This window comes from Ailuropoda melanoleuca, chromosome 1, assembly GCF_002007445.2.
Source record: "Ailuropoda melanoleuca isolate Jingjing chromosome 1, ASM200744v2, whole genome shotgun sequence".
Lineage (NCBI taxonomy): Eukaryota > Metazoa > Chordata > Mammalia > Carnivora > Ursidae > Ailuropoda > Ailuropoda melanoleuca.
Genome location: NC_048218.1, coordinates 66929385 through 66955322, shown reverse-complemented (window position 1 = coordinate 66955322; position 25938 = coordinate 66929385). Strand labels below are relative to the sequence as shown.

The 25938-nt window shown below is 46.7% G+C and overlaps 1 protein-coding gene across 2 annotated transcripts in view; it reads left to right on the top strand.

The window, feature by feature from the left end:
- The window catches only part of SLC12A8 (solute carrier family 12 member 8), a 135912-nt gene that overhangs the window by 20574 nt on the left and 89400 nt on the right, over nucleotides 1-25938 (top strand). For both annotated transcript variants that reach the window (XM_034659809.1, XM_034659805.1), the window contains exons 3-5: nucleotides 3569-3715; nucleotides 7278-7469; nucleotides 16229-16460. In XM_034659809.1, the coding sequence (XP_034515700.1) occupies nucleotides 3569-3715; nucleotides 7278-7469; nucleotides 16229-16460 (571 nt within the window). The remainder of the gene's footprint in view (nucleotides 1-3568; nucleotides 3716-7277; nucleotides 7470-16228; nucleotides 16461-25938) is intronic.

The following is a 25938-nucleotide window of genomic DNA, read 5'->3' as shown; positions in this document are numbered from 1 at the left end:
GGGTCTGGTTGCCAGGGAACCAACCATGATTAGAGGGTTGGAACTTTCAGGGGAGACATGGGGACTAGAGATGGAGTCAATTGCCAATGGCTAATGATTTCATCAATCATGCCTATATAATGAAGCCTTCATAAAATCCCAAAAGAATGAGGTTTGAAGAGCTTCCAGGCTGGTGGGCACGTGGAGATTTGGAGAGGGTGGTGGGCCTAGAGAGAGCATGGAAGCGACACGCTTTCCCCTCGTAGGCATCTCTTCCACTGGCTGCTCTTGGGTTATATCCTTTTGAAACATAGTGGTAATCTAGGAAGTCAAGTGTTCCTCTGAATTTTGAGACACGTTCTAGCCAATTAATGGAAGCCAAGGGGGGTGTCATGGGAACCTCCGATTTACAGCCAGTTGCTCAGAAGCACAGGTGACAACCTGGCCCGGCGATTGACATCTGAAGTTGGAGGGGGTGAGCAGTCTTGGGGGACCGAGCCCTTAACCTGTGGGATCTGACACTATTTCCAGATAGAAATACCAGAACTGAGTTGGATTAGAGGACACCAGCTGGTGCTGGAGAATAGCTTGGTATGGGGGGAAAGCCACACATCAGGATTGGTTTCAGAGCTGTACCCGCTGTGGGCCAAGCAGTCACTCTGCGAGCTCACTGGTTTGAGTTGTCTAGCCGGCAGTCTCCGGAGAAGTCCGCTGTGGGGCAGTAGCAGAGGCTGGCTGGGGGGCAATGCAGGATGTGGTGAGGGGAGAGGTGTGAAGGGTGAGCACCAGTGCTGCTTCCATGTGGATGCCTGGGGACAGCACGTCCGTGCAGGGGGCCTGGGAAATAGCCCTTGGGGTCTCTATATTACCTACTTAACAGTTTCTTCCAGGGTTCCCTGTCTCATCCGCTTTCCCTTTTTCTGTGCTTTTCTTTCTTCTTCCTTCTCTCTCTCTCCCTAGGCTTTTGCTGGCCTCTCTCTAAGAATATCTTGGGGTCAAACGCAGGCTCTTCCTATGGGTCTCTGACGAGCAAGCGGGCTCTGGGAAGACTGAGTCACATTCTTTTGTCGCTTGGTAAAAAACAACAAAAAAAGGTAGGCACATTCTCCTAAGCATCCTGAGATAAGCTGTCATGGCCCGGTCACCAAATTCATTTTAAACCATTTACACTTTCATTCTCAGGGTGCGAGTCTCCTAAAGTTTCTGCCTCATTTGGGAATTCCCTTTAAGGCTGATTTAGTCCAGCGGGATCCTGGGAGTGAAAGCTTCTCATATGCCATTAGGTAAACAGAGACACGGACACAAAGCAGCCTTCAAGGTGAATGGGAGAAGCTGGGTTGGAAGAGGGATACAGTTCCTAACTCCACGGTGGGAGATCCATGGGCAAGGCAGATGCCTGCGTCATGAAGCAAAGTTCAGGGTGTTAGAAATGGGAACCTAATGAATTGACTTTTAGGAAAGAAAAGGGCAAATCTCTGGAGGTGCAGGGCCAAGTACAGATTTTATAGTCCAGCGTGGGGGATTCAAACCCAGGCGTGGACTCCCGGAGGTCCTGTCTCTCCTCAGGGCGTCCTCCCTCGACTCCTCACAGGGGCCCTTTCCCTGCCTGCCTCCCGGGGGTGTTGTGAGATCAAAGGAGAAGATGGACTTGGAAGGTGAAAGCATTCTCTAAATTATTACTCTTTATTGCTGAGAGCTGCTGTTGTCATTGCTGTTTCTAATAAAGAATAGACCTGAAGCAGGTCATGATAGGAAACTGAACACAAGTAGAGACAGGAAGTTGAGCTGTGTTCTGATTTGGAGATGAGGTTTCACCAAGCATGTCCCGTGGTACCATTTGTTCAAAGACAAGCATAGGTCAGCCGGGTCTTTGCTCTGAGCCACAATCACTGTTCTCACATCTATTGACTTTCAGGAGACCCCTTATTTGTGGTTTGTGAAAGACTGATGGACAGGAATACACACAGATAAAAGGAGCTCCAGCTGGCATTGGTGTCTGGCAGGGGATGCCAAGGGGTCTTAAGTCTTAATTGATGGCCCTGATGATTTTTTGAGCCCCCCCCTTTTAAAAAGATTTTACTTATTTATTTATTTGAGAGAGAGAGAGAGAGATAGTGAGAGCCTGAGCAGGGAGGAGAGGGAGAAGCAGACTCCCGGTTGAACAGGGGGCTCGATTCCAGGACCCTGAGTCATGAGCCTTGCTGAAGGGAGACGCTTAATGACTGAGCTGCCAGGCACCCCTTGGCCCTTTCTTGATCTGTGAGTGCATGATACAAGGAGAGAGGAGGGGACGGGGCTCCTCTCCTTTTGTTCTGACCCAAACCAGTGGGCCTCAGCCTTTGGTCCTAGATCATGGGCGCACCCACTGCTCTCAGCCATTCAGGAGCCAGGCCGCTGTGACTCTGACTGTAGATGTTCTTTCCCATCCTCTTGATTTTCCTCCCTTCTCACCGTGTTTATAGATCACCCACAAGCTCTGGTTAGACTCCCTGGGCAAACCGCTTCATCGGTGGGCCTCTCCCCCTCCCCCGCACCCCGGCCCTGCGAGGGGAGAGTCCTTCATCACTGCTGGGGCCCCAGGTCCTGGAGGATTACGGGTGTGTGCATGCGCGCTGCTGCCCCTGCGTAAGAGCGCTTCTCGGCGCCCGCTGCTACTGCGCATGAGCGCTTCTCGGCGCCCGCTGCTATTAGTTGTCTGTAAGCTATCTTAGTATTTCCACAAGGTTTAGTTTTTTTTCAGCAAAGAGTTTCCATTCCAGTGTTTTGTTAAAGTGCATTTGTTATTTTTGAATTGGAGAAATAAGGAAGGCACGTGTTTAACCACCTATAAGCCTGTGATTCTAAACAGCTGCCAAATGATGCCTTAGAATCCCAGGCATTGGGGTGGAGGGAGCCTGGGGGTCGCTGCGACAGCAGGGTCCAGGCAGGAAAGCAGCAACCACTCCAGGTGTTTTCAATGGGGGAATTCAATAGCAGAATTCAACCCTTTGGTGTTGGAGACAGAGGCTCAGGAAGTGTAAAGTCAGGCTCCCCGACGATTAGTGACTGCTGGGAGCTGCTACCCCAGTAGGATGGGAGGATAGGTAGCTAATGAATCACTGAACATTATATCAAAAACGAATGATGTACTATATGTTAGGCAATTGAACTTAAAAAGAAAGAAAGAAAGAAAGTGGCTTTACCCAGAGCTTGTGAACGCTGCCTGAGCTGGAGCCCGGGATTCCACGTTCACTAGAGGCGCGTCTCCCTATCTTCCAGAGGCCAGAGCTCAGTCACCCGGCCACGCCCACCCGCAAAGAGGCCGGGAGGTGTAGTCTACTGAGCGGCGGGAAGGAGAGGGAACTGCCCCGCTGGTCAACTCGTCTCTGCCCCTGTGGTTACAGGAGTCACTGTCAGGAGAGAGCCCTGACCCTTCTGCAGAAACAGCCTCCGAGACCCCGTGCGCGCACACCCATGCCTGCCCTGCCCAGTAAGGTGGGCAGAGTGGACGGCTGAGTCCTGCTAGCGCCCTCCTCTTCCACTTCCCTTCCCTTCCCCTCGCTGGCCCTCTGCAGGGCGGCTAGCTGAATTTTGTGTGCTCTGTTTTCAGGGGGCGCTGGCCCAGCGCCAGCCCTGGTGGAAGAGTCAGCTGTTCCTACGGGAGCCAGTGCTGTTTGGGACCTGGGATGGTGTGTTCACGTCGTGCATGATCAACATTTTTGGGGTTGTCCTTTTCCTGAGGACTGGCTGGCTGGTGGTGAGTGACGAGCTGGTGGCCCTACAGTTTCTCGTGCGCCCGTGGCTCGGGAAGCTCCGCGCTCTGGGGCCTTCGGCAGCCCAGGCAACAGATTCCCGAGGTGTGGATGCTCGGGAACGCGAAACAGGAAGCAAGCACCCCACGTAGTTAGCATTGCTATTTAAACAAGAATCCTGAGAACCTAAGCCTCAGACAAAGTCTCCGAGGGAAGCTTCACCGTGGATTTAAGTTATACGAACTCAGAAATACGAGAAACAGGAGCACAGAAGTCAGGGAACGTCATGGATGGGACTGGAGGTGGATCGGAGAGAGCAGACTGGTGGCAACTTTGCCTCCAGTTGGTCACCCTCTCCTGCTTTCCTGGTGTTCTTCAACTTGACTCATGCCCTCTTGGTGGCACCAGCTCTTTCACCCACGCGGGTGCCTTCCCCCACAACCCACAGACCCCGTGTGTTAGGCTGAACACGAGAGTGCAGCTTCAGAGGTGCGTGAGATGGTGGGGGGCAGTTTGCTTCTTAAGTACAGAGAACAAAGGCCTCTTCTTTGTGTCGTCTGTGAAGGCATCTTGGGACCTTCCAAGCAGATGTGTGTCCTGAGCAGGGGTCTGAGCCCCTCACATGGGGCCTTCCCCCTGGGACTTCCGTAAACTAAACAGGCTGCTTGAAACAAAAAGGTCAGGAATTGTGGACGAGCACCTACTGTGTTCCAGGCTCTACTATGTGCCACTGGGATTACAGAATAGAAGGCCGTGTTCCTCCCCCTGGTGAGCGAAAAGCCCTGCTGGGTAGATTTCACATCAGGAATCCAAGTGAGGTCTCAAGGCAGTGCAAAATCCCTCAGGAGCGGAGCACACTGTGAATGTATGGTTGCCAGGGTGTCCAGGAAAGTTTCCTGGAGGAGGCGTGGTTCCGCCAGGCTCTGAGAGGCGAGCTGGATTGCACAGGTGAAAGAGAGAGGGGGCCATTCAAGGTGTGGAATGTACTCTTCAGAGAAACAGCCAGTACCAATAGGAGATATGTATCTGTAAGAGATATATAGGACATCCTATGTATATGATTGTGGGGTCTGGTGAGTCCAAGTGACACTTAGGTAAGAACTGAGGTTGCAGGCTTGAGGCTGAAGGCTGGGAACATAGACAGAATGTCTATGTTGCAGTCTGGCTACAGAATTCTTTCATCTCTGGGAAACCTCAGTCTTTGCTATTCAAACCTTCAACAGTACCCACCTGCATTAGGGAGAGTAATCTCTTTTATCTAAAGCCTACTGACTGTAAATGTTAACCACAGCTGAAAACAAAAACAAAACAACATTTACAGCAACATCTAGACTGCTGTTTGACTAAACAAATGGTCAGCGTAGCCAATCCGAGTTGACACAGAAAATTCACCACCATCTGGGCAAATTCTGGGGGAGTAAAGTGCACTGTAGTGGGATGTATGGGGTTCTTAGCCCCTCAGGAGGCCTGGGTGAGGTCAGACCTTCCTGAGCTCTTGCTCCACTCTTACATAGTTCCTTAGCTCAGGGTTCAGCCTTAGTCATGGCCTGGGTGGGTCTGAATTTTTTTTTTTTTAATGAACACATGGAAAGCTTAGAGTAACCTCCCCAGTGTGGATGCTAAGAATTCAGGGCTCTTACATCTCTCCCAAACTTGCAGGGGCTCCCGCTTACAAAAACCCAAAGCCTCCAGCTCAGACTCCTTCTTCTGCAGGCAGATTTAGGCACCTGGGATCCACCTCTGCTTTTGTCCCTTCCTGAAGGCCACCTCACTGCCCAGCACCTCTCGAGCCTCTGTCCCAGGGAAGCCCAGCAATCGGACTACTGTGGCAGAGGGGGGCCTGGCCAGTGACGGGTGAGCCCGTGGGCTCTGCTTCATGCAGGGGATAGTTCTGGACTGGTAGAAAGAGAAAAAGGTAAGCTCTCTATTTATTTTTAAGTAGGCTCTAGGCCCAAGGTGGGGCTCAAACTCATGACCCCAAGATCAAGAGCTGCACGCTCTACTGAATGAGGCAGCCAGGCGTCCCTAAGCTCTATTTTGATTCTTAAGTCTTTAAGGACCTCTTCTTAACCCTCCCAATGGGCATTTTTTTTTTTTTTTAGAAATGGCTATCCAGAAGTATCAGTTCCATCCCCAAAGTGAAAGTATAAGTCGTGTTACATTTTCTATTGCTGCATAACACGTGACTCCAATACATAGCAGCATAAGGCAAAAACGTGTATTATCTTGTAGCTGCTGTGGTCCGGGGATCCAGGTGCAGCTTAGCTGGGTGCCTCTGGCTCAGGGTCTCTGCTGGGGATGCAGTCCGGCTGTCAGTCAGGGCCGCCGTCCCACCAGTGCAGGGTCTGCTTCCAGGACCACCAGTGGGGTTGGCAGCAGGCCTTGTCCTGCGGGCCTCTTCCTGCTTCTCTATGTGCAGCTCACTTCCCTGGGATAAGCACTCTAAGACAGACAGACAGAGAGAGAGAGAGAGCACCCAAGCTGAGAGCCACGGTCTTTCTATAACCTCATCTCAGAAGCGATATCCGTTCACTTCTGCAGTGCTCTGTTCATTAAACGTGAGTCACCAGGTCCAACCCAGCTCAAGGGGAGGAGATTACACAGGGCACACACACCAGGGGCTGGGGGGGCCACTTTGAGGCTGTCTACCACACAAATACAGCCTTTTGCCCTGAAATGATCTCTGTTTGTCAGCTCTGAGATTCGTTTTACCTGAAAAATTGTATTTGATCATGGAAAAAAAGGCAAATGTGAAATGGCAAAAATAAGAAATTCTAGGAGGTGGCATAAAACTCGAGTCAGGAGAGGTCGTGCCCACATGATTTTCAAATAGAAACTATGAACTCTAAAGAATAATTTGGCAGCACGTTTATGGCTTGGAAGATGTTAAAGTGGCAGTTTTGGTATGAAAACTCAAAGATTGGTGCAGGATATCTTATCACATGCAAACCATTTGAAAGCATGAACAAAGGAAGAAAATAGTAATTCTATAATTTCATTAAAAATATAAAATCAGCAAAATAAACTGTCTGAATAATGCATAACTGAATAACACATCATCCCGCTCCCCTGGTGCTCCCCGCCCAGAGGTAAAGATGGGCTTGGACGCAGACCCAGTATGATAAGCACCTGGGTACTTACAAGACTACTGTAAGAGCTGGAGGAAGGTTCCAGGGACAGCTTCCCGGAAGAGGAAGCCCCTAACCACTGAGCCTTAGTGAGGCTGCCAAGGAGGTGGAGTGAGCAGGAACGGCGCGCTGGGGTGGTGGGGAAGAGCATGGGACTTCCCGCCAGGGCATGGGGATGAGGACTGGGGGGTGCAGAAGGGTGGAATAGGAGGGGCCTCACGAGTGTCCTATTGGTGGTGGGGAGTCACTGAAGAGTTTGAAGCAAAGACATTGTCCTTCATCTGGAATTTCTTCCAGGCCTTACTCTCGTGGGCTGCCTCAGTCCTTTCCCGGTGCCCCGCCTCCACCCAGCTCTTCTTTCCCCACCCCTGTGGCAGCCCTGGGGCGTGGGGGGAGGTGGTCAGCGCTCCTGACCTTGCTCCTTGCTGTTCCGTTGCAGGGAAACACAGGAGTTCTCATGGGCATGTTTCTGGTGTCCTTTGTCGTCCTGGTGGCCCTCATCACTGTGCTGTCTGGCATCGGTGTCGGGGACCATTGTGGTGTTGGCAGCGGGGGTGTCTACTCGATGATCTCCTCGGTCCTCGGCGGGCAGACCGGAGGCACGATTGGGCTGCTGTATGTGTTCGGACAGGTGAGCCTGGGTGGCTGGGGCAGGGAGCCGTGCCCGGAGGCCATCGGCATGTGGGATCTGTTCCCTCGCTTGGCTGTTATAGAAGCCACCATCTTCTCATCCACGTTCCCGTTTGACCTGGGGAGAGGCGAGGGGGGCAGCTGCCCCTATTTTATAGATGGGCAGACGGGGGCTCCGAGAGGGACTCAGAGAGCCTAGCCCTCTGTCCGGGGCCCTGCCCCGCGTCCGGTGCCCCTTCCTCTCCACCTCTGGTGCATCGCGGAGTCCTCATTTGCCCTGGAAGGAGGGCCTGGGCTGGGACTATTCTTGCTGCCCGTTCTAGGGAGGGGAGTGCAGGGCTGTGGCCAGAGCCCAGGTGGTAGCTGGGTGGCCACCTCCCTGGGGCACTTTTGTGCTGAAGAAGGGACATTTTACCTTCCTGGGCTTTCCTGGAAGCGGGTACTTGGCACATGAGCTGGAGCTCTGGGCTCATTGATGGCTTGCTGGCCTCGTGGGGGGAGGCTGAGAGCCCCTGGGTGGGAGCCCTGTCTGAGGAGGGGGGTCCTCATGGGAGGGCGGGGGGGGGGCGGCACGCGGGCTCCCGGTGAGCAGGGAGAGGTGCTGAGGCTTATGGAGCTGAAACACAGGGACGGTGACCTACTGCTGAGGACACAAAGCACGAAGCGGCTCTTTGCAAGCACTTCTTGGCTTGAAAAAGGCTTTTATGATAGTGCAAAGGGTGGTGGGTGGTTGAAAAAACAGTTTAAAGAAAAGAATTTGGCTAAGTAAGAGGACAGGAGTCTCCTCACAGAAAGCACAGGTCTTATTTCTTTTCTTTCTCAGCAGCAGGAACAGGGTATTTTAGCCTAAGTACATCTAATTCTCCAACAGCACGAAGGGGTATGTGTGTGTGTGTGTGTGTGTGTGTGACCTGCACGGCAGGCAGACAGATCGTCATTGCGCTCTAAAAAACCACTGCCTTGGGGCGCCTGGGTGGCACAGCGGTTAAGCGTCTGCCTTCGGCTCAGGGCGTGATCCTGGCGTTATGGGATCGAGCCCCACATCAGGCTCCTCCGCTATGAGCCTGCTTCTTCCTCTCCCACTTCCCCTGCTTGTGTTCCCTCTCTCGCTGGCTGTCTCTATCTCTGTCAAATAAATAAATAAAATCTTTAAAAAAATAAAAAATAAAATAAAAAATAAAAAACCACTGCCTTTCCTGGAGGAGAGCTGTACGCACAGTAGTTTGGGAGGTGAGTGAGAAATGCTCTGTTGAGTTTATCACGCTGGGGATTTGTCTGTCGGATTTTTACTTCGGTGCTGTGTCCTAGGCAAGCAGGTTGCAGCCTCACTCTCTGGGGAGACCGGCCTGCCCGTGGGGGCAGATACCACGACAGGGGGCCAGCGGTAATGGGGGGTCGGGGGAGGAGAGGAAGATGGGACGTTGAGTCTCCTGTGTGTGGGCTGCTTAGAAGGAAGGATGTTCACAGAGAGTGTTTTCTGTGCACTGGCCGCTGCCGTCTGGGCCTTGGTCGGAAGCCCTGGCCCCTGTGGTCCACGTCCCCAGCACGCTTCTCCTGTGCCTGCAGCTGCCCTGGGCTGGGCTCCGATCGGGCTGCGGCTGCTGCAGAGTCCTGTTCAGATGCTGCTGTAGTCCGTGTGCGAGGGTTGGGTTGAGGCGCTTTGCACGTGTATCCATGAGGGGTATTGGTGTGCGGTGTTCTTGGGGTACCTTTGTCTAGTTTGGGTACCATGATAAAGCTGGCCTAATAGAATGAATGGAGAGGTGTTCCCTCCTCTTCTATTTTTTGGGAAGAGTTTCTAAAGGATTGGTGTTAATCCTTCTTTAAATGTTCGGTAAAATTTAGTGGTGAAACCATCTGGTCCCAGGTTTTTCTTTGTAGGAAGTTTTCTTTATTTAAGAAGATGTATTTATTTATTTATTGGAGAAAGAGAGAGCACGAGAGCTGGGAAGGGACAGAGGGAGAGGGAGAGACTCTCAAGCAGATGTCCCGCTGAGTGGGGAGCCTGATGCAGCCGGGCTCAATCCCACGACCCTGAGATCATGACCTGAGCTGAAATCAAGAGTCAGCTGCTTAACTGACTGAGCCGGCCAGGTGCCCCCCTAGGAGTTTTTGAGAACTAATTCCATCTCTTACTTACATCGGCATATTCTATGTCTTCTTAAGTCACTTTTGGTAGTTTGCATCTTTCTGGGAATTTGTCCATTTCATCTCAGTTATATAATTTATTGGCGTATGATTGTTCACGGATTCCTTATAATCCTTTTACTTTTTCTAAGATCGGTAGCAGTGTCTTTGCTTTCATTCCTGATTTTAATCATTGAGACTTTGCTCCCTTTTTTTCAGTCACGCTAGTTAAAAGCTTGCCTGCAAAGAAGCAATTTTTGGTTCTGTTGATTTTGCTATTGTTTTTCTGGTCTCCAATTTATTTCGGCTCCTGTCTTTATTAATTCCTTCTTCCTGCTTCTTTTGGGTTTAGTTTGCTTTTTCTTTCTCTAGTTTCTTAAGGTGGAAATTTAGGTCATTGATTCGAGATCCTTCTTCTTCCAGGGTGTGGTTGGGGGTCTCTGAGGGTCCCTTGTCATCGTTCTTACTAACCTCTAACCTCATCCTTCCAGGGCATGAATACATTCATTTTAATTATTTATTTTTAGTATTTTTACATTCATTTATTTTTAACGATTGCCAGAGCATATTGCATGTTTGCCTAGAGCAGGGGTCAGCACACTTCTACTCTAAAGGGCCAGATAGTAAATTCTTCAGTTTTTATGAGTCGTCCCTCTGTCACAACTGTTCAATTTGGCTATTGTAGTTCAAAAGCAGCCTTAGACAGTATGAAAAACTGGGCACAACTGTGTTCCAACAAAACTTTATTCCCAAAACAGGGAGCAAGAAGGATTTGTCCAGCAGGTTAAAGTGTGCTGACCCTTGTTTTCAGCATGACGATTTAGAAGATAGAGGGGTGCCTGCCTGGCGTAGTCAGTGGGGCCTGAGGCTCTTGATCTCAGGGTTGGGGCTGTGAGCCCCACATTGGGCGTGGAGATCACTTACAAATAAAACCTTTTTTAAAAATTTAAAAGACACAACACTTAAGATAATTATTTTTAAAGATTGCAAAATCTCTTCATTGCCCTGCATCCTCCCATGTCCTCCCCCTCATCTCTCTGAGATGTGGGTGGGGGGCCTGCCGTGGGAGGCCTGACCTCTTGGCCAGCGGGGGAAACAGGGAACTGGAGCCCCTCCTCACTCCCTGCCCCACTCACTTTTGTGGGTCTGAGGCTACTTTGGGGTGGCTTCCCCTGGACACCAAATGAACAGCTCTAGCCTGTGCTGCTCTGTCTACAAGCATTGATTGCTGGCTCACACGCTCTGTTCTGGGCTCTGTGCAAACACAGTGGAGACCTGGAAAACTTTCATAGACCCCGTGGAGGCTGGAGTTTTGTTACGGGAGTTAACGTGGGAGTCAAGCAGCTGGAACCTTAAGCAAGGATTTCGTGTCAGAAGGGGAGGGTGTGGGGGCGCCTGGGTGGCACAGCGGTTAAGCGTCTGCCTTCGGCTCAGGGCGTGATCCCGGCATTATGGGATCGAGCCCCACATCAGGCTCCTCCACTATGAGACTGCTTCTTCCTCTCCCACTCCCCCTACTTGTGTTCCCTCTCTCACTGGCTGTCTCTATCTCTGTCGAATAAATAAAATAAAATCTTAAAAAAAAAAAAAAAGAAGGGGAGGGTGTGGAGGGCAGCTCTGGTCTAGCAGGTAGGTACCCAGAGATGAAAAGCAACACGCCCATGACTGTAAAGGTGCAGTTGTTTTGTCCCAAATACCTTGGAATGGAGGTGCTCCACCCTGAGAAAGAAGGTCCCGTTCTCTCTGTACAACGGTGGGTGACGCCCCTGCCCCCTGCGGCTGAGGGTTAGGAGTTTCTCCACAGAGAGTGAAAAGGGGAAAGTGATGTCTGTGGTTATGAACTTTAAAAGGTGATAAACATACTTAAAAAATGTAATAAACTCTGGGGGGTGTTTCTACATTAAACAAGTCGACAAGGATGTTTTCCAGTGAAGAGGAATATTCGTGGTTGGGAGGGAGGGCGGCTGGGCTGCTCTGCGGAGGGCCTGGGGTGCTGTTGTCTACACCCCTGCGGGGTGGGGTGTCAAGCTCACCACGGTGTTGGGGAAGCCTTGCATCCTAGACACACAGTGCTCTCTGCATCCGGGTGTAGTGTTTGCGTGCACAGAATAGTACTCTTCATATGTTTCTTTTTATTTTTCCCTTATAAAATTCTTTTATGGGGCGCCTGGATGGCTCAGTCGGTTAAGCGTCTGCCTTCAGCTCAGGTCATGATCCAGGGATCCTGGGATCGAGCCGCCTCGGGCTCCTTGCTCAGCAGGGGAGTCCGCTTCTTCCTCTCTCTGTGTCCCTCCCCTGCTTGTGCTTGCTCTCTCTCTCACTCTCCCTCAAATAAATAAATAAAACCTAAAAAAAAAATTCTCTTGAAATTACAAAATGATGTTCATTGTAACCAGTCAACCTATCAGAGATAATGTTAAGAGAAAGGTTGTTTCCCTCCCAGTCTTGAGGTGACCAGTGTGAACACCTACCACCCTCTTCTAGCACCTTCCCTGTGCTCATGTATGTGAATTGACGATTGAACTGCTTGCTCGTTTTTACAAACATGGGGTCAGAGTTCATACTCTATTCCATGGCTTGTATTTCTCACTTAACAATAATTCATAGCTATTCCTTGAAGTTGATGCTTTTTAAAAAAAATTTAAATTCAGTTAGCCAACATATAGTACATCATTAGTTTCAGATGTAGAGTTCAGTGATTCATCAGTTATGTGTAACGCCCAGTGCTTATTACATCACGTGTCCTCCTTAATGCCCGTCACCCAGTGTCCCCATCCTCCCAGCCACCTCCCCTCCAACGACCCTCGGTTTGTTTCCCGGAGTCAAGAGTCTCTCATGGTTTGTCTCCCTCTCTGATTTCTTTCCATTCAGTTTCCCCTCCCTTCCCCTACGATTCTCTGCAGGTCAATGCTTTAAACTGTGCTTTTTAGACTAGTAGCTTAGCATTGCATAATACAAATGTACCATAATTCATGGCACATTTGTCTTCTCTAGTCATGCTTTTATTCTCTTCTGTAAGAGTAGTTGCATTTCTTTTCTCATTGCTAAAATCTGTAGTTTTTTATTTTTCCTTAATCAGACTGCCAGCTGTTTATGTATTTTATCTACCTCTTAAAGGATCAGCTTTTATTTTTACTTTTTAAAAAGATTTTATTTTTAAGGAATCTCTGTGCCCAGCATGGGGCTTGAACTCATGACCCTAAAATCAAGAGTCACGTGCTCCACCTACTGAGCCAGCCAGACACCCCTTAGGATCAACCTTGATTCTCTGTACCCTTTCTTTGTTATTTCATATTTCCATTTATTAAATACCTCTTCCTACTATCTTTTTTTTTTCAAGATTTTATTTATTTATTTGACAGAGATGGACAGCCAGCAAGAGGGAACACAAGCAGGGGGAGTGGGAGAGGAAGAAGCAGGCTCCCAGCAGAGGAGCCTGATGTGGGGCTCAATCCCAGAATGCTGGGATCACGCCCTGAGCCGAAGGCAGACGCTTAATGACTGAGCCACCCAGGCACCCCTCTTCCTACTATCTTTTTATATTGAACTTTTTCCATCACATCTTAAGTTACATTTTTTTTCCTGCCTTTTTCAACTAATGGAAGTATTTAGGGTTATATGTTTTTCCCCTTCTGAATGCAGGATTAATTTGCCTCTCAAGTTTTAGAATACAATATTCTCCTTTTCATTATTTTCTTGATAATTTAAAATTTAAAAAATTTGTTGTTTTGCCAACATGGCTCAAATTTATTTCTATTGTATTTTGTATTTTTCTCCTTGTCGATTTGGAAGTTCTATGCTTTTTGATCTGAGAATAGTCATAGTCTACCCTTAGAAAAGCCGTAATTAGGGGTGCCTGGGTGGCTCAGTTGGTTGGGCCTCTATCTTCAGCTCAGGTTGTGATCCTGGGGTCCTGGGATCGAGTCCTGTGTCGGGCGAGCAGGGAGCCCACTTCTCCCTCTCCCTCTCCCTCTGCCCCTCCCCCTGGGTTGTATTCTTTCTCTCTCAAAAAAATAAATAAAATCTTAAAAAAAGAAAAGAAAAGCCATAATCATACTTTTCCTGTAGTTCCCAACTGAACAGCATTGCTTACTATGTTTCTCCACCTAGCAAATATGATTATCTCTCTAACACGTTTCCTTACCCACATTCCATCAATACCCTCACCTTTTATCCCCAAGTTCTTAGATTTTGAGAAGACAGTTTAATTTGGGGGCTGTTATTGCTTTCTCTCAAAGTAAGTCTCTTTGGTTTAAGAATCCTTACTTACTTTGCAAATTTCCAGTGACATTACCATCATGTATTTAGCATGAACAAAATATTTTTTTTAAAGATTATTTATTTATTTATTTGACAGAGATAGACAGCCAGCGAGAGAGGGAACACAAGCAGGGGAAGTGGGAGAGGAAGAAGCAGGCTCATAGCGGAGGAGCTCGATGTGGGACTCGATCCCGGAACGCCGGGATCATGCCCTGAGCCTAAGGCAGCCGCCTAACGACTGCGCTACACAGGCGCCCAACAAAATATTTTTTAAAAGACTTATTTATTTAAGAGACAGAGAGAGAAAGAACATGGGAGGAACAGAGAGAGGGAGAGAGAATCTCAAGTCGACTCTGCACTGAGGGCAGAGCTGCACGTGGGGCCTCAGTCCCACGACCCTGAGATCACGATCTGAGCCGAAACCGAGAGTCAGATGCTTAACTGACTGAGCCACCCAGGCTCCCCGAGCATTAACAAAGTATTTTATGAAATTCATGGCTAACTACTGTTCCCTCTTCTTCAGTAGCTAGTAACAGTAGAGTAAGAATGATAATGTGAAGGGCTAGTATCTCTCTAACCCCGACTATGAGCCGGATAGAGCTCTAGGACCTTACAGGAATTATCTCATTCAATCCTCACAATAACCTTTGAAGCGGGTACCATTATTACTTGTGTTTCACAGATGAAGAAATGAAGCCCAGAGAGCTTACAACACTTTCCCAAGCCCAGCAGCTAGGACTGGGAGCCACAGGGTCTGGCCCTCGCCAGCTTTCATAGTCCATCCTCTTACCCACCCTGTCCTTTCTCACAGCCTCCAGAGGGCTTTCCTGCTTGTTTGGTTCCTGGCCTCTTTGGGCTAAAAAGTGATGTTAGGTGGAAACCTGAGAGAGGGGCTCTACGGGAGCTACTGGAAACAAAAGGCAGCCTTTAGTGCTTGGGCCGCTTCACGTGAGCAAATGCTGCGGTTCACCAGCTAGAAAAGCAAACAGTCGGTTGGAAAGCTCCAGGTAATTAATTGCACGGCACCAGCAGTAAGCATAGTATTTATGCAGAAAACAGGGATGAGGAAAGACTTCATGAGGGAGGAACACGACTGAGGCCAGGGCGGAATTTGTTCCCTGAGAGAACAATGGGAGCAGAGCACAGCGATGACCCATGACCGTGACCCGCTGGCCTGGGGGTTGGGGGAGGATCGAACCTGATGGGGAGAAGGCGGCTGAGGAATTACGGAGGGTGAGGTTGGTGTCTGATTTTCAAAGATTTATTTGAAATTGAGTTTTAAATATTTTTTTAAAAAGGTTAAATCATGACTTTCAGGCAAATATAAAATGTGCCAAAGATTTTATTTAACTCATTAATTAATGGAGGAGCCCGTCAGATGGCATTGATTACCTAGTTCCTGGTTAAGCAATTTCATAAATAAGTGTAAGGATCGGATTGCCGAACAAAACTGGTTAATGTCTTACAGGACAACAAACCCGAATCTTTTGGGTTATCTGTTCCACTGGACAGAAGTTATTTGCATCTCTGCTGGAAAGAAATCTATAAATTGACAGTAACTTCACAAAGTCTGGGACATTTAACACGTTTAATCAATAGTAAGCAATGAGTAGAACTAGGTACATTCACCCAGATAGTCCTTGGGTAGCCTTTGTTCCAGATGACATTGAAAGGATGTGCTGCTCCCTTTTTGTTTAAATTCTAAGTTTTAAGTCATTGTTTTTTTTTTTTTTTAAATAATAGTGACTCATAAAGAGATGGAGAAAACACTGGGGTTTGCTTCAGTGCCTTTCTAAGGTCCTGAGATGGGACCCCCTGTGTGCTTCTGTTTAGCTCTTTTTTTTTTTCAAGATTTCATTTATTCATTTGAGAGAGAAAGTGCATGAGCGGGGTGGGGAGGCAGAGGGAGACGCAGACTCCCTGCTGAGCTGGGAGCCTGACTTGACTGGGGGGGGGGGGGGGGGGGCTTGATCCCAGGACCCCAGATCATGACCTGAGCCCAAGGCAACCGCTTAACCAACTGAGCCACCCAGGCGCCCCCTCTGTTTAGCTCTTGAATGACTCCGATGGAGAAGTGCCAAGTGCTCTTTGGCCCAGGGTCCCATCTCCTTCCTCCCGTGATCTTCTCACCATAGTTGCCACAGACTGGTGTTCGTGCTCCCCTCAGGAGGACGGTAGAGACGGAGATGAGAAGAAACGAGGCCCGAGGCAGGGGTCACAGGCGGGACAGTCTCGCTGAACCCCCCGCAGTGGCTCCCAGGGGCTGAGCCCTGACAGGGGTGAGTGGGGCCCTCCGTGCCGGGCAGCTCTGGCCTGTGGGTTCTGGATGCTCTATTCGCTTGCCAACTCCGCCCAGCCCGGCCGGTCCGTCAGTGTGTCGCAGGTGCCATGTACATCACCGGCTTCGCTGAGTCCGTCTCCGATTTGCTGAGCTTCAGAAGCATCTGGGCCGTGCGAGGAATGTCAGTGGTGGTGCTTCTGGCCTTGCTGGGGATTAACCTAGCAGGTGTCAAGTGGATAATCCGCCTCCAGCTGCTGCTGCTGTTCCTGCTGGCTGTGTCCACACTGGACTTCGTGGTGGGCTCTTTCACGCATCTGGACCCAGGTAAGCCTTCTGGGTTCAGGAGAGGGCCTTTCAGGAATCTGCACTGCTTTCTAGATGTTAGTAGGTGTGAGTTCGCAAGGCTCCCCCCCAGGCGTTACCTACAGCGAGTGTACTCTTTCTGGAGCAGGTGAGTGGCCTGGCTGCAGAGGCCGGAAAGCGCCCCCTCACACAGGCATTTTCACTTAGCACATTGTCCATGTTTCTTTTTGTCTTCTTTCTGTTAAAAAACAAAAACGGGAACGTTTAGCCAAAACAAAGAATAAAGTAGAACTGGACTAGATAAAGATTAAATTCCTAACAGTAACTGGGAGCGTGGTAGGATATAGATCTGGAAGTAGGGAAGAAGATAGATTTTAATTTTGTGTGTCATATTTTATTTCTTTTTTTTTAAAGGATGCAAATATATCAAATGTTAACAATTATCATTTGTGGGAGATGGGGACAGATATAGGTTGATTACCTATAGTTCTTTTTATAGCAATTTTTTTTCGAAATGAAAATATGACTCCGTTAGCTGAGCTCAAGAAGAATAAATGACAGGTACACTGCGCACCATTTGGAAATGGTGTTTTATGCTGGGAACAAATGGGCCCCTGTTTAACCCTGAGTTTTCCTGGGCCTGGAGGGGGCTTGGCGACTCTAAGCCTAAATCCTTGCACGTTGAGCGGGATGCTGTTATCCAGGGCGTCTGTACTGTGTAGCTTTGTGATCTGGGCTGGTTTGGCGTCTGAAGTCTTTGTTCCTCTCCAGAGGGCAGGGCTGTTCGTAGGGTGCTGTAGAAAAAAGATAGCTGCCTGATATTTCCCACTTCAGGGACTCTGGCTTTTTATGGCAATAGCGGCCAGGCATCTACATCCGAATCTGGACAGGGAAAGGGAAATGGAGCCATCCTCTGTGTTAGAAAAGAAAAGAAAAAGACCCACAGCTCAAGCACCTCTGATGGTGGGGGCACTTGCTTTGTGCCAGGCCTTGTGCTGAGCGCTGCACGCGACTTACCTCATGCCATCCTTGTCCTAACCCCCCGAGGGAAGAACAGTGATACGCATTTTACAGATGAGGAAACTGGGGCTTATGCGTTCGTGCTGGTACAGGGCAGAGCTGGGAATGAAACGGGATCTATTCAGCTCTACCGTGGTGCTGTTTCCCAGGTGGGAAGCTGTGCCGTCTTCACACCAGCAGCTGTCTTTTTGTGACTGGAGCTCTGCTGTCCCCCATGAAGGTTGCCCCTGACACGTGTCCTAAACACTCTCATCTTTTCATAAAAAACACTGGTTGCAGGATGTTCAGAATTCAGTTGGTACACTCTACTCTGGCCTTACTAGTTTTTCATATTAAAATTCTTCTGTTGGAAACTAGTCACTCCCCTGAGCTCCGTGAGGGCCCCCTACACTCTGGCATCCTGATCCCCCTCCCAGAACCTCCAGACTGCCCAGGACGCAGCATCTGAAGGGTTAACCCCTGTGCAGGAGGGGTGCCCCCAGGACTGACTCCAACACTAAGGGCCAGTCAATGCGCCGTCCAAACCATCACTGGGCGCCTGGGCCCTGCAGCTTGCTAAACATTTGGAGCATCTCCATTGGAGGGAAGGAGTGATTTGTTTCCTGGCCTCGCACCAATTGTAGAGACAAGCCCACATCCGGAGGGAGACCTGCTGGCTGCTTGGCTGTCAAACTAACTGTCAGTGGAGGCGAGGGAGTCTACCCCGGTCTCCCGTTCCTGGGTGCTTTCTCCCCCCATCCACGGGGTTGCTGAAAGAGCATAACTCATTAAATTGCAGGGTGCTACTCCTGGCCTCTTCGAAACCTCGCTAGGCTGCTGTGTTTTCCTTCTTCTCGATTAGAAGCTATCTTGGCTTCTGTTACTCCAAGTATTTCTCCTTCTTTCTGGTCAGTACATTAGCAGGGTGTAGTGTGAAGTGAAATTTATTTTCAATCATTTCCATGGCAACTGGCCCCTCTCGGATCTGTTTTTGGTATCACTGATGTTTTATATGTGCTACTTTCTTTGCAGTTAAAAATCCAAACTAAAACTAGACCATAAACCTTCAGAATGGATTTAGCAGAATGATTTCAGCACTTTGGGAAAATGACAGGCACATAGACATTTGAAAAAAGACTGGAAAAAGGACGGGAAGGAACTATGCCTAAGTGTCAACAGTGGCTGTCTCTCTGCTGAGATTATGGGTGGCTATATGATTTTATTTCTAGGTTTCTGTCAATTGATCAGTGCTGCTTAAAAAATGAATAGAGTGTATTTTGTAGAGCAGTTTTATAGAAAATTGAGCAGAGGGTACAGAGGTTCCCATGTCTTCCCTACTCCTGTTAATGTCTCGAATTCTTGTGGTATGTTCATTACAAGTGGGGAACCAATACTGGTAGCTTACTATTGCCCGAAATCCATGGTCTGGATTAGGATTCACTCTTCGTGTTGTGCAGTTCTGTGAGCTCTTGCAAATAATAATGACGTGTATCCACCAATACAGTATCATACAGAACAGTTTAATGTGCCAGAAATTCCTGTCCTCCTCTTACTCACATGTCCCCCACCCCCGCTGCCCCCGACCTCTTGACAACCACCGATCTTCTTGCTCTCTCTCTTGTTTCGCCTTTTCTAGAACATCACAGTTGGAATCATACAGTATATAGCCTTTTCAGACTCGATTCTTTCACTAAACTATGCATTCAAGGTTTCTCTGTGCCTTTTGGTGACTTGATAGCTCTTTTTTTTTTTTTTTTTTTTTTGCATCTGGCTTCTTTTATTTAGCATAATGTTTTTGTTTTTTTGTTTTTTAAATTTTATTTTCTTATTTATTTACTTGTTTATTTAATTTAAATTCAATTAACATATAATGCATTATTAGTTTCAGAGGTAGAGGTCAGTGATTCATCAGTCTTTTTTTTTTTTTAAAGATTTTATTTATTTATTCGACAGAGATAGAGACAGCCAGCGAGAGAGGGAACACAAGCAAGGGGGAGTGGGAGAGGAAGAAGCAGGCTCATAGCAGAGGAGCCTGATGTGGGGCTCGATCCCATAACGCCGGGATCATGCCCTGAGCAGAAGGCAGACGCTTAACCGCTGTGCCACCCAGGCGCCCCATGATTCATCAGTCTTATATAACACCCAGTGCTTATTACATCCCGTGCCCTCCTTAATGTCCATCACCCAATTATCCCATCCGCCCGCCCCCCATCAACGCTCAGTTTGTTTCCTATGATTAAGAGTCTCTTATGGTTTGTCTCCCTCTCTGGTTTCATCTTGTTTTATTTTTCCCTCCCTTCCCCTATGATCCTCTGTTTTGTTTCTTAAATTCCACATGTCAGTGAGATCATATGATAATTGTCTTTCTCTAGTTCCACCACAAGATTTAATTTTTTTGATGGCTGTGTAATATTCCATTGTATATATATATATATACCACATCTTCTTTATCCATTCATCTGTTGATGGACCCCTGGGCTCTTTCCATAGTTTGGCTATTGTGGACATTGTTGCTATAAACACTGGGGTGCAGGTGCCCCTTGAGATCACTGCATTTGTATCTTTGGGGTAAATACCCAGTAGTGCAATTGCTGGGTCGTACGGTAACTCTATTTTCAACTTTTTGAGGAATCTCTATACTGTTTTCTGGAGTGGCTGCACCAGCTTGCATTCCTACCAACAGTGTAGGAGGGTTCCCCTTTCTCTGCATCCTTGCCAACATCTGTCGTTTCCTGTCTTGTTAATTTTAGCCATTCTGACTGATGTGAGGTGGTATCTCGTTGTGGTTTTGATTCGTATTTCCCTGATGCTGAGTGATGTTGAGCACTTTTTCATGTGTCTGTTGGCCATTTGGATGTCTTCTTTGGAGAAATGTCTGTTCATGTCTTCTGCCCATTTCTTGATTGGATTATTTGTTCTCTGGGTGTTGAGTTTGATAAGTTCTTTATAGATTTTGGATACTAGCCCTTTATCTGATATGCCATTTGCAAATATCTTCTCCCATTCTGTCAGTTGTCTTTTGGTTTTGTCAGCTGTTTCCTTTTCTGTGCAAAAGCTTTTTATCTTGATGAAGTTCCAGTAGTTCATTTTTGCCTTCGGAGCCGTGTCTAGCGAGAAGTTGCTTCGGCCGAGGTCGAAGAGGTTGCTGCCTGTGTTCTCCTCTAGGATTTTGATGGATTCCTGTCTCACATTTAGGTCTTTCATCCATTTTGAGTCTATTTTTGTGTATGGTATAAGGAAATGGTCTGGTTTCATTCTTCTGCACGTGGCTGTCCAGTTTTCCCAACACCACTTGTTGAAGAGACTGTCTTTTTCCATTGGATATTCTTTCCTGCTTTGTTGAAGATTAGTTGACCATAGAGTTAAGAGTCCATTTCTGAATTCTCTATTCTATTCTGTTGATCTATGTGTTTGTTTTTGTGCCAGTGTCATACTATCTTGATGATTATGGCTTTGTAATAGAGCTTGAAGTCTGGAATTGTGATGCCACCAGTTTGGTTTCCTTTTTCAACATTCCTCTGGCTATTTGGGATCTTTTCTCACTCCATACAAATTTTAGGATTATATGTTCCAGCTCTGTGAAAAAAGTTGATGGTATTTTGATAGGGATTGCATTGAATGTGTAGATTGCTCTAGGTAGCATAGACTTTTAACAATATTTGTTCTTCCAATCCATGAGCATGGAACATTTTCCATTTCTTTGTGTCTTCCTCAATTTCTTTCATGAATGTTCTGTGGTTTTCTGAGTACAGATCCTTTTCGTCTTTGGTTGGGTTTATTCCTAGATATCTTATGGTTTGGGGAGCAATTATAAATGGGATCGACTCCTTAATTTCTCTTTTTCTGTCTCATTGTTGGTGTATAGAAATGCAACTGATTTCTGTGCATTGATTTTATATCCTGACGCTTTGCTGAATTCCTGTATGAGTTCTAGCAGTTTTGGGGTGCAGTCCTTTGGGTTTTCCACATAGAGTATCATGTCATCTGCAAAGAGTGAGAGTTTGACTTCTTCGCCGATTCGGATGCCTTTTATTTATTTTTGTTGTCTGATTGCTGAGGCTAGGACTTCTAGGACTATGCTGAACAGCAGTGGTGATAGTGGACATCCCTGCCATGTTCCTGACCTTAGGGGAAGTGCTCTCAGTTTTTCCTCATGGAGAATGATATTCATTGTGGGCTTTTTCATAGATGGCTTTTATGATATTGAGGTATGTTCCCTCTATCCCTATGCTGTGAAGAGTTTTAATCAAGAAAGGATGCTGTAATTTGTCAAATGCTTTTCCTGCATCTGTTGAGAGGATCATATGGTTCTTGTCCTTTCTTTTATTAATGTAGTGTATCACATTGATTGATTTGTGGATCTGAACCACCCTTGCAGCCCAGGAATAAATCCCACTTGGTCATGGTGAATAATCCTTTTAATGTGCTGTTGGATCCTATTGGCTAGTATCGTGTGAGAATTTTTGCATCCATGTTCATCAGGGATATTGGTCTGTAATTCTCCCTTTTGGTGGGGTCTTTGCCTGGTTTGGGGATCAAGGTAACGCTGGCCCCATAGAAAGAGTTTGGAAGTTTTCCGCTGATTTCTTTTTATCACTGAGTAATATTTTATTGTGCAATCCAACTCAGGTTTTTTTTTATTCATTTACTTAATTAAAGGACATTTTGGTTGCTTCCAGGTTTTGGCAAATATGAATAAAACTTGTGTAAGCATTTGTGTGCAGGTTTTGTGAAGACAAAACTTTTTAACCCATTTGAATAAATACCTTTCTAAGAAACTGCCAAAGTGCCTTCCAAAGCAGCTATGCCATGTTGTATTTCCACCAGCAATTAATGAGAGTTCCTGTTGCTCCGCATCCTTGCCAGTGTTGGCTGTTGTCATTTTCTTGGATGCTAGCCACTCTGATGTGTATCTCTAAGAGTAGTATCTTGTTGTTTTAATTTGCAATTCAATAATCACATATGATAGTATCTTTTCATATGTTTGTTCGATATCTGTAGATCATCTTTGGTGAGGTGTCTGTTCAGGCCTGTTGACCATTTTTTAATCTGGTTATTTTCTTTTTGCTGAGTTTTAAGACTTCTTTGTATATTTTGGACACAAGCCCTTTATCACATATAGGTCTTGCAAATATTGTCTCCCAATCCGTGGCTTGTCCTTTTCTTCTTTTAACAGTGTCTTTTGCAGAGCAGAAGTTTTTAATTGTAATGAAATTTAACATCAGTATTATTCTTTCATGGATCATGCTTTTGGTGTTGTACCTGAAAAACTCATTAGTAAACCAAAGGTCATGTAGATTTTCTCCTATGTGATCTTCTAGATGTTTTATAGTTTTGTGTCTTACATTGAAGTCCGTGATCCATTTCGAGTCTGTTTTTGTGAAGGATGTAAGGTCAGTGTCTAGATTTATTTTTGCATGTGGTTGTCCTGTTGCATCATTTGTTGAAAAGGGTGAATTCATTGCCTTTGCTCCTTTGTCAAAGATCCGTTGACTATACTTGTGTGTGTCTATTTCTGGGCTCCCCGTTCTGTTCTAGAGCTCTGTTGGTCGTGGTTATCATCGCTTTCTAATGAACGCTGAGGTTGGGTAGTGTCAGGCCTGCAACTTTGTCCTTTCTCATTAGTGTTACTTTTAAAATCAGGGAACGAATGTTTTAAAAATACACTTAAGCCTCACTTTATTTCTATCCTTTTATTTAAATATAAAAGACTAAAAAAATCTAAACAGGCCTGGAATGTAGAAAGTAAAAATGTAGAAAGTAGGAAAACAAAGTTTCCTCCTTCACTTCATTTTCACACTTCTACCCTCCCCAGGGAGCTTGGTACAGACATTAGTTATCTACTGCTGTTGAGCAAATCACCCCAAAATTTAGTGGCACAAAACAGCAATAAACATGTATTATTTCTTGCCTTTTCTGTGGGCCAGGAATTTAGGTATGGTGCGGCTGGCGGTCATGGTGCTGGGTTTCTCATGAGGTTCCGTCAGAGGTCAGCAGAGGCATGGCCGTCTGAAGGCTGGACCGGGGCTGGAGGAGCTGGCTGGCGAGTCGGGGGTGGTTGTTGGCAGGAAGCTTCCATCCTTCGCCATGGGGTCCTTTCCCAAGAGCTGCTTACATGTCCCCAAGCCATGCAGTGGCCGGCCTCCCTGAGAGCAAACAATCAGAGAGCACGCGCTCTACCCTTCGCGTGATCTAGCTTCAGAAGTCATGTAGCCACGCTTCCGCCACAATCTCTTTGTTAGAAGTGAGTCACTTAGTCCGGCCCTCATTCAAAGAATTTGAAGACACATTTTAAGCCACAGCAGTAAATTTTAAAATCAGAAAAAAAACTTTTAATACACTTAAATGAAATTATATTTCCCGTGCATTTCAGAGGCAAAATGTTTTATATTATAAGAATTCAAAAATACTGAAATATAAAATAAAAAGTGAAAATGCCCTCCCTTACTCTATTCTCCTGCTCCTATTCCCCAGAGGGAGATTGGTAAATATCTTTCCAGTCTATTTTCTACACAGATACAAGTACGTGTGCACATACATACACACAACATAGCTCTTTGTAAAAATGTAATTAGATTCTATTGTTTTGCTCTTCTTCCTCTCCCTCTCAATAACATCATGGATATCCTGTGATGTCAGTACATTTAGGATTCCCTCATTCTTTTTTGACACCTACATAATATTCCATATTACAAATCTAAATACTTTATATTTAAACATTAATTTATTGATGATTACTTAGGTTTTTTCCAAGTTTGTTGCTATTAGAATATTGCTGACATGACTATCCTTTTGCACAATTTAAAGCTTATTTCTATAGGATCAAGGCTTATAAATAGAATTAATAAGACAAAGGTGAAGCACATTTTAAATTTTGTTAGGTTCTGCCAAACTGCCTTCTGATAAAGTTGTTCCATTCTGAACTCCCACTGGCAGTATATAAAAGTTATTGATTCCCCACACCCTGAACAATATTGGATATGTTCAGTCTTTTAAATTTCTGCCAAGGGTGCCTGGGTGGCTCAGATGGTAAAGTGTCTGCCTTTGGCTCAGGTCCTGATCCCAGGGTCCTGGGATCGAGTCCCACATTGGGCTCCATTCTCAGTGGGGAGCCTGCTTCTCCCTCTGCCTGCTGCTCCCCTGACTTGTGCTTTCTCTCTCTCTGACAAATAAATAAATAAAATCTAAAAAAAAAAAAATACTCATTTTAAGCCAAATTGCATTCTCTGATTACTTTTTTTTTTTTTTTTTTTGGTATCTTTCAACTTTTCCTGAAATTAAGCTCACTCTGTGTATTAGTTTCCTAGGGCTGCCTTAACACATCACCATAAGTTCGGCGGCTTAAAACAACAGAAACGTATCAGCTCACAGTTCTGGAGGCTAGCAGTGGGAGAGCAAGGTGTTGGCAGAGCCACGCTCCCTCCCCAGGCTCTTGATGAGAATACTTCCTTGTCTCCTCCAGCTGCTGGGGGTTCCAGGCATTCCTTGGCTCCTGGCCACATTGCTCCCACCTCTGCCTCTGTGGTCCCATGGCCTTCTCCTCCTCTTGCCTCTCCTCCATGAGTGACTCATGAGGACAGCTTGTTGTTGGAAATAGGTCCAATTTGGATAATACAGGATGAGCCCATCTTGAGATCCTTCACTTAATTACATCTACAAAGACCTTATCTCCAAACAAGGCCACACTCATAGTTTTCTAGGGTTAGTGCGTGGACATGTCTTTTTGGGGCCACCATTCAATCCACGGCACTCCATTTTTTTAATAATTTGCTTTGTTTTCTAGTTTTTAAAAATCACCATTAAAAAAATAATCCATAAAGCTTTAAGTACAGGCATTGTTCCCAGTTCTCCCTGTGTCACGTTCTCTCTTGGAGACCCCTTCCTCACCTCCCTTCTGGATGGACCATCTCACACCAGGCCCACAACTCTTGTGCTGGTACTGGCCCTCACTGCCCCCAGATGTTGTCCCTACTGTCTGGGTCCCAAATTGTCCTCTTCTGTCCCTGAGGCAACATGTCCTTTTCCGCTTCCACATGTGATTAGTAGAAGATATAAAAATCTAGGCTGAAAATCATTTCCCTTAGAATTTTGAAGCCACCGCTCTACCTTCTGGCATCCAGTGGAGTCCCGCAGTTCGGTGCTATTCGGGCTTCCGTTCCGGGTTGATTGGCCTCTCTCTCTCCTCCAAGTGCTTTAGGACCTTCCCTTTTCCCTCGAGGTTCTAACATTCCATATTGAAAATTGCTATTCATTGACCTAGGGCACTTTCAATCTGGAATTTTCAATTATTTGTTTGACAATTTCTTCCCCTTTGTTTTCTCTCTCTCTCTTCTTTTTAAATTTCTATTTTTTCCCTTGAATTCTGATTACTTGGGTGTTAGAACTCCTCCTTGTTATTTTAATCTTCTCTCTTCTCTAGCTTATTCCATTTCTCCATCCCTACTTTATGGGAGAGTTCCTCAACTTTATTTCCAAGGTACTGAATTTTTCATTTTGACGA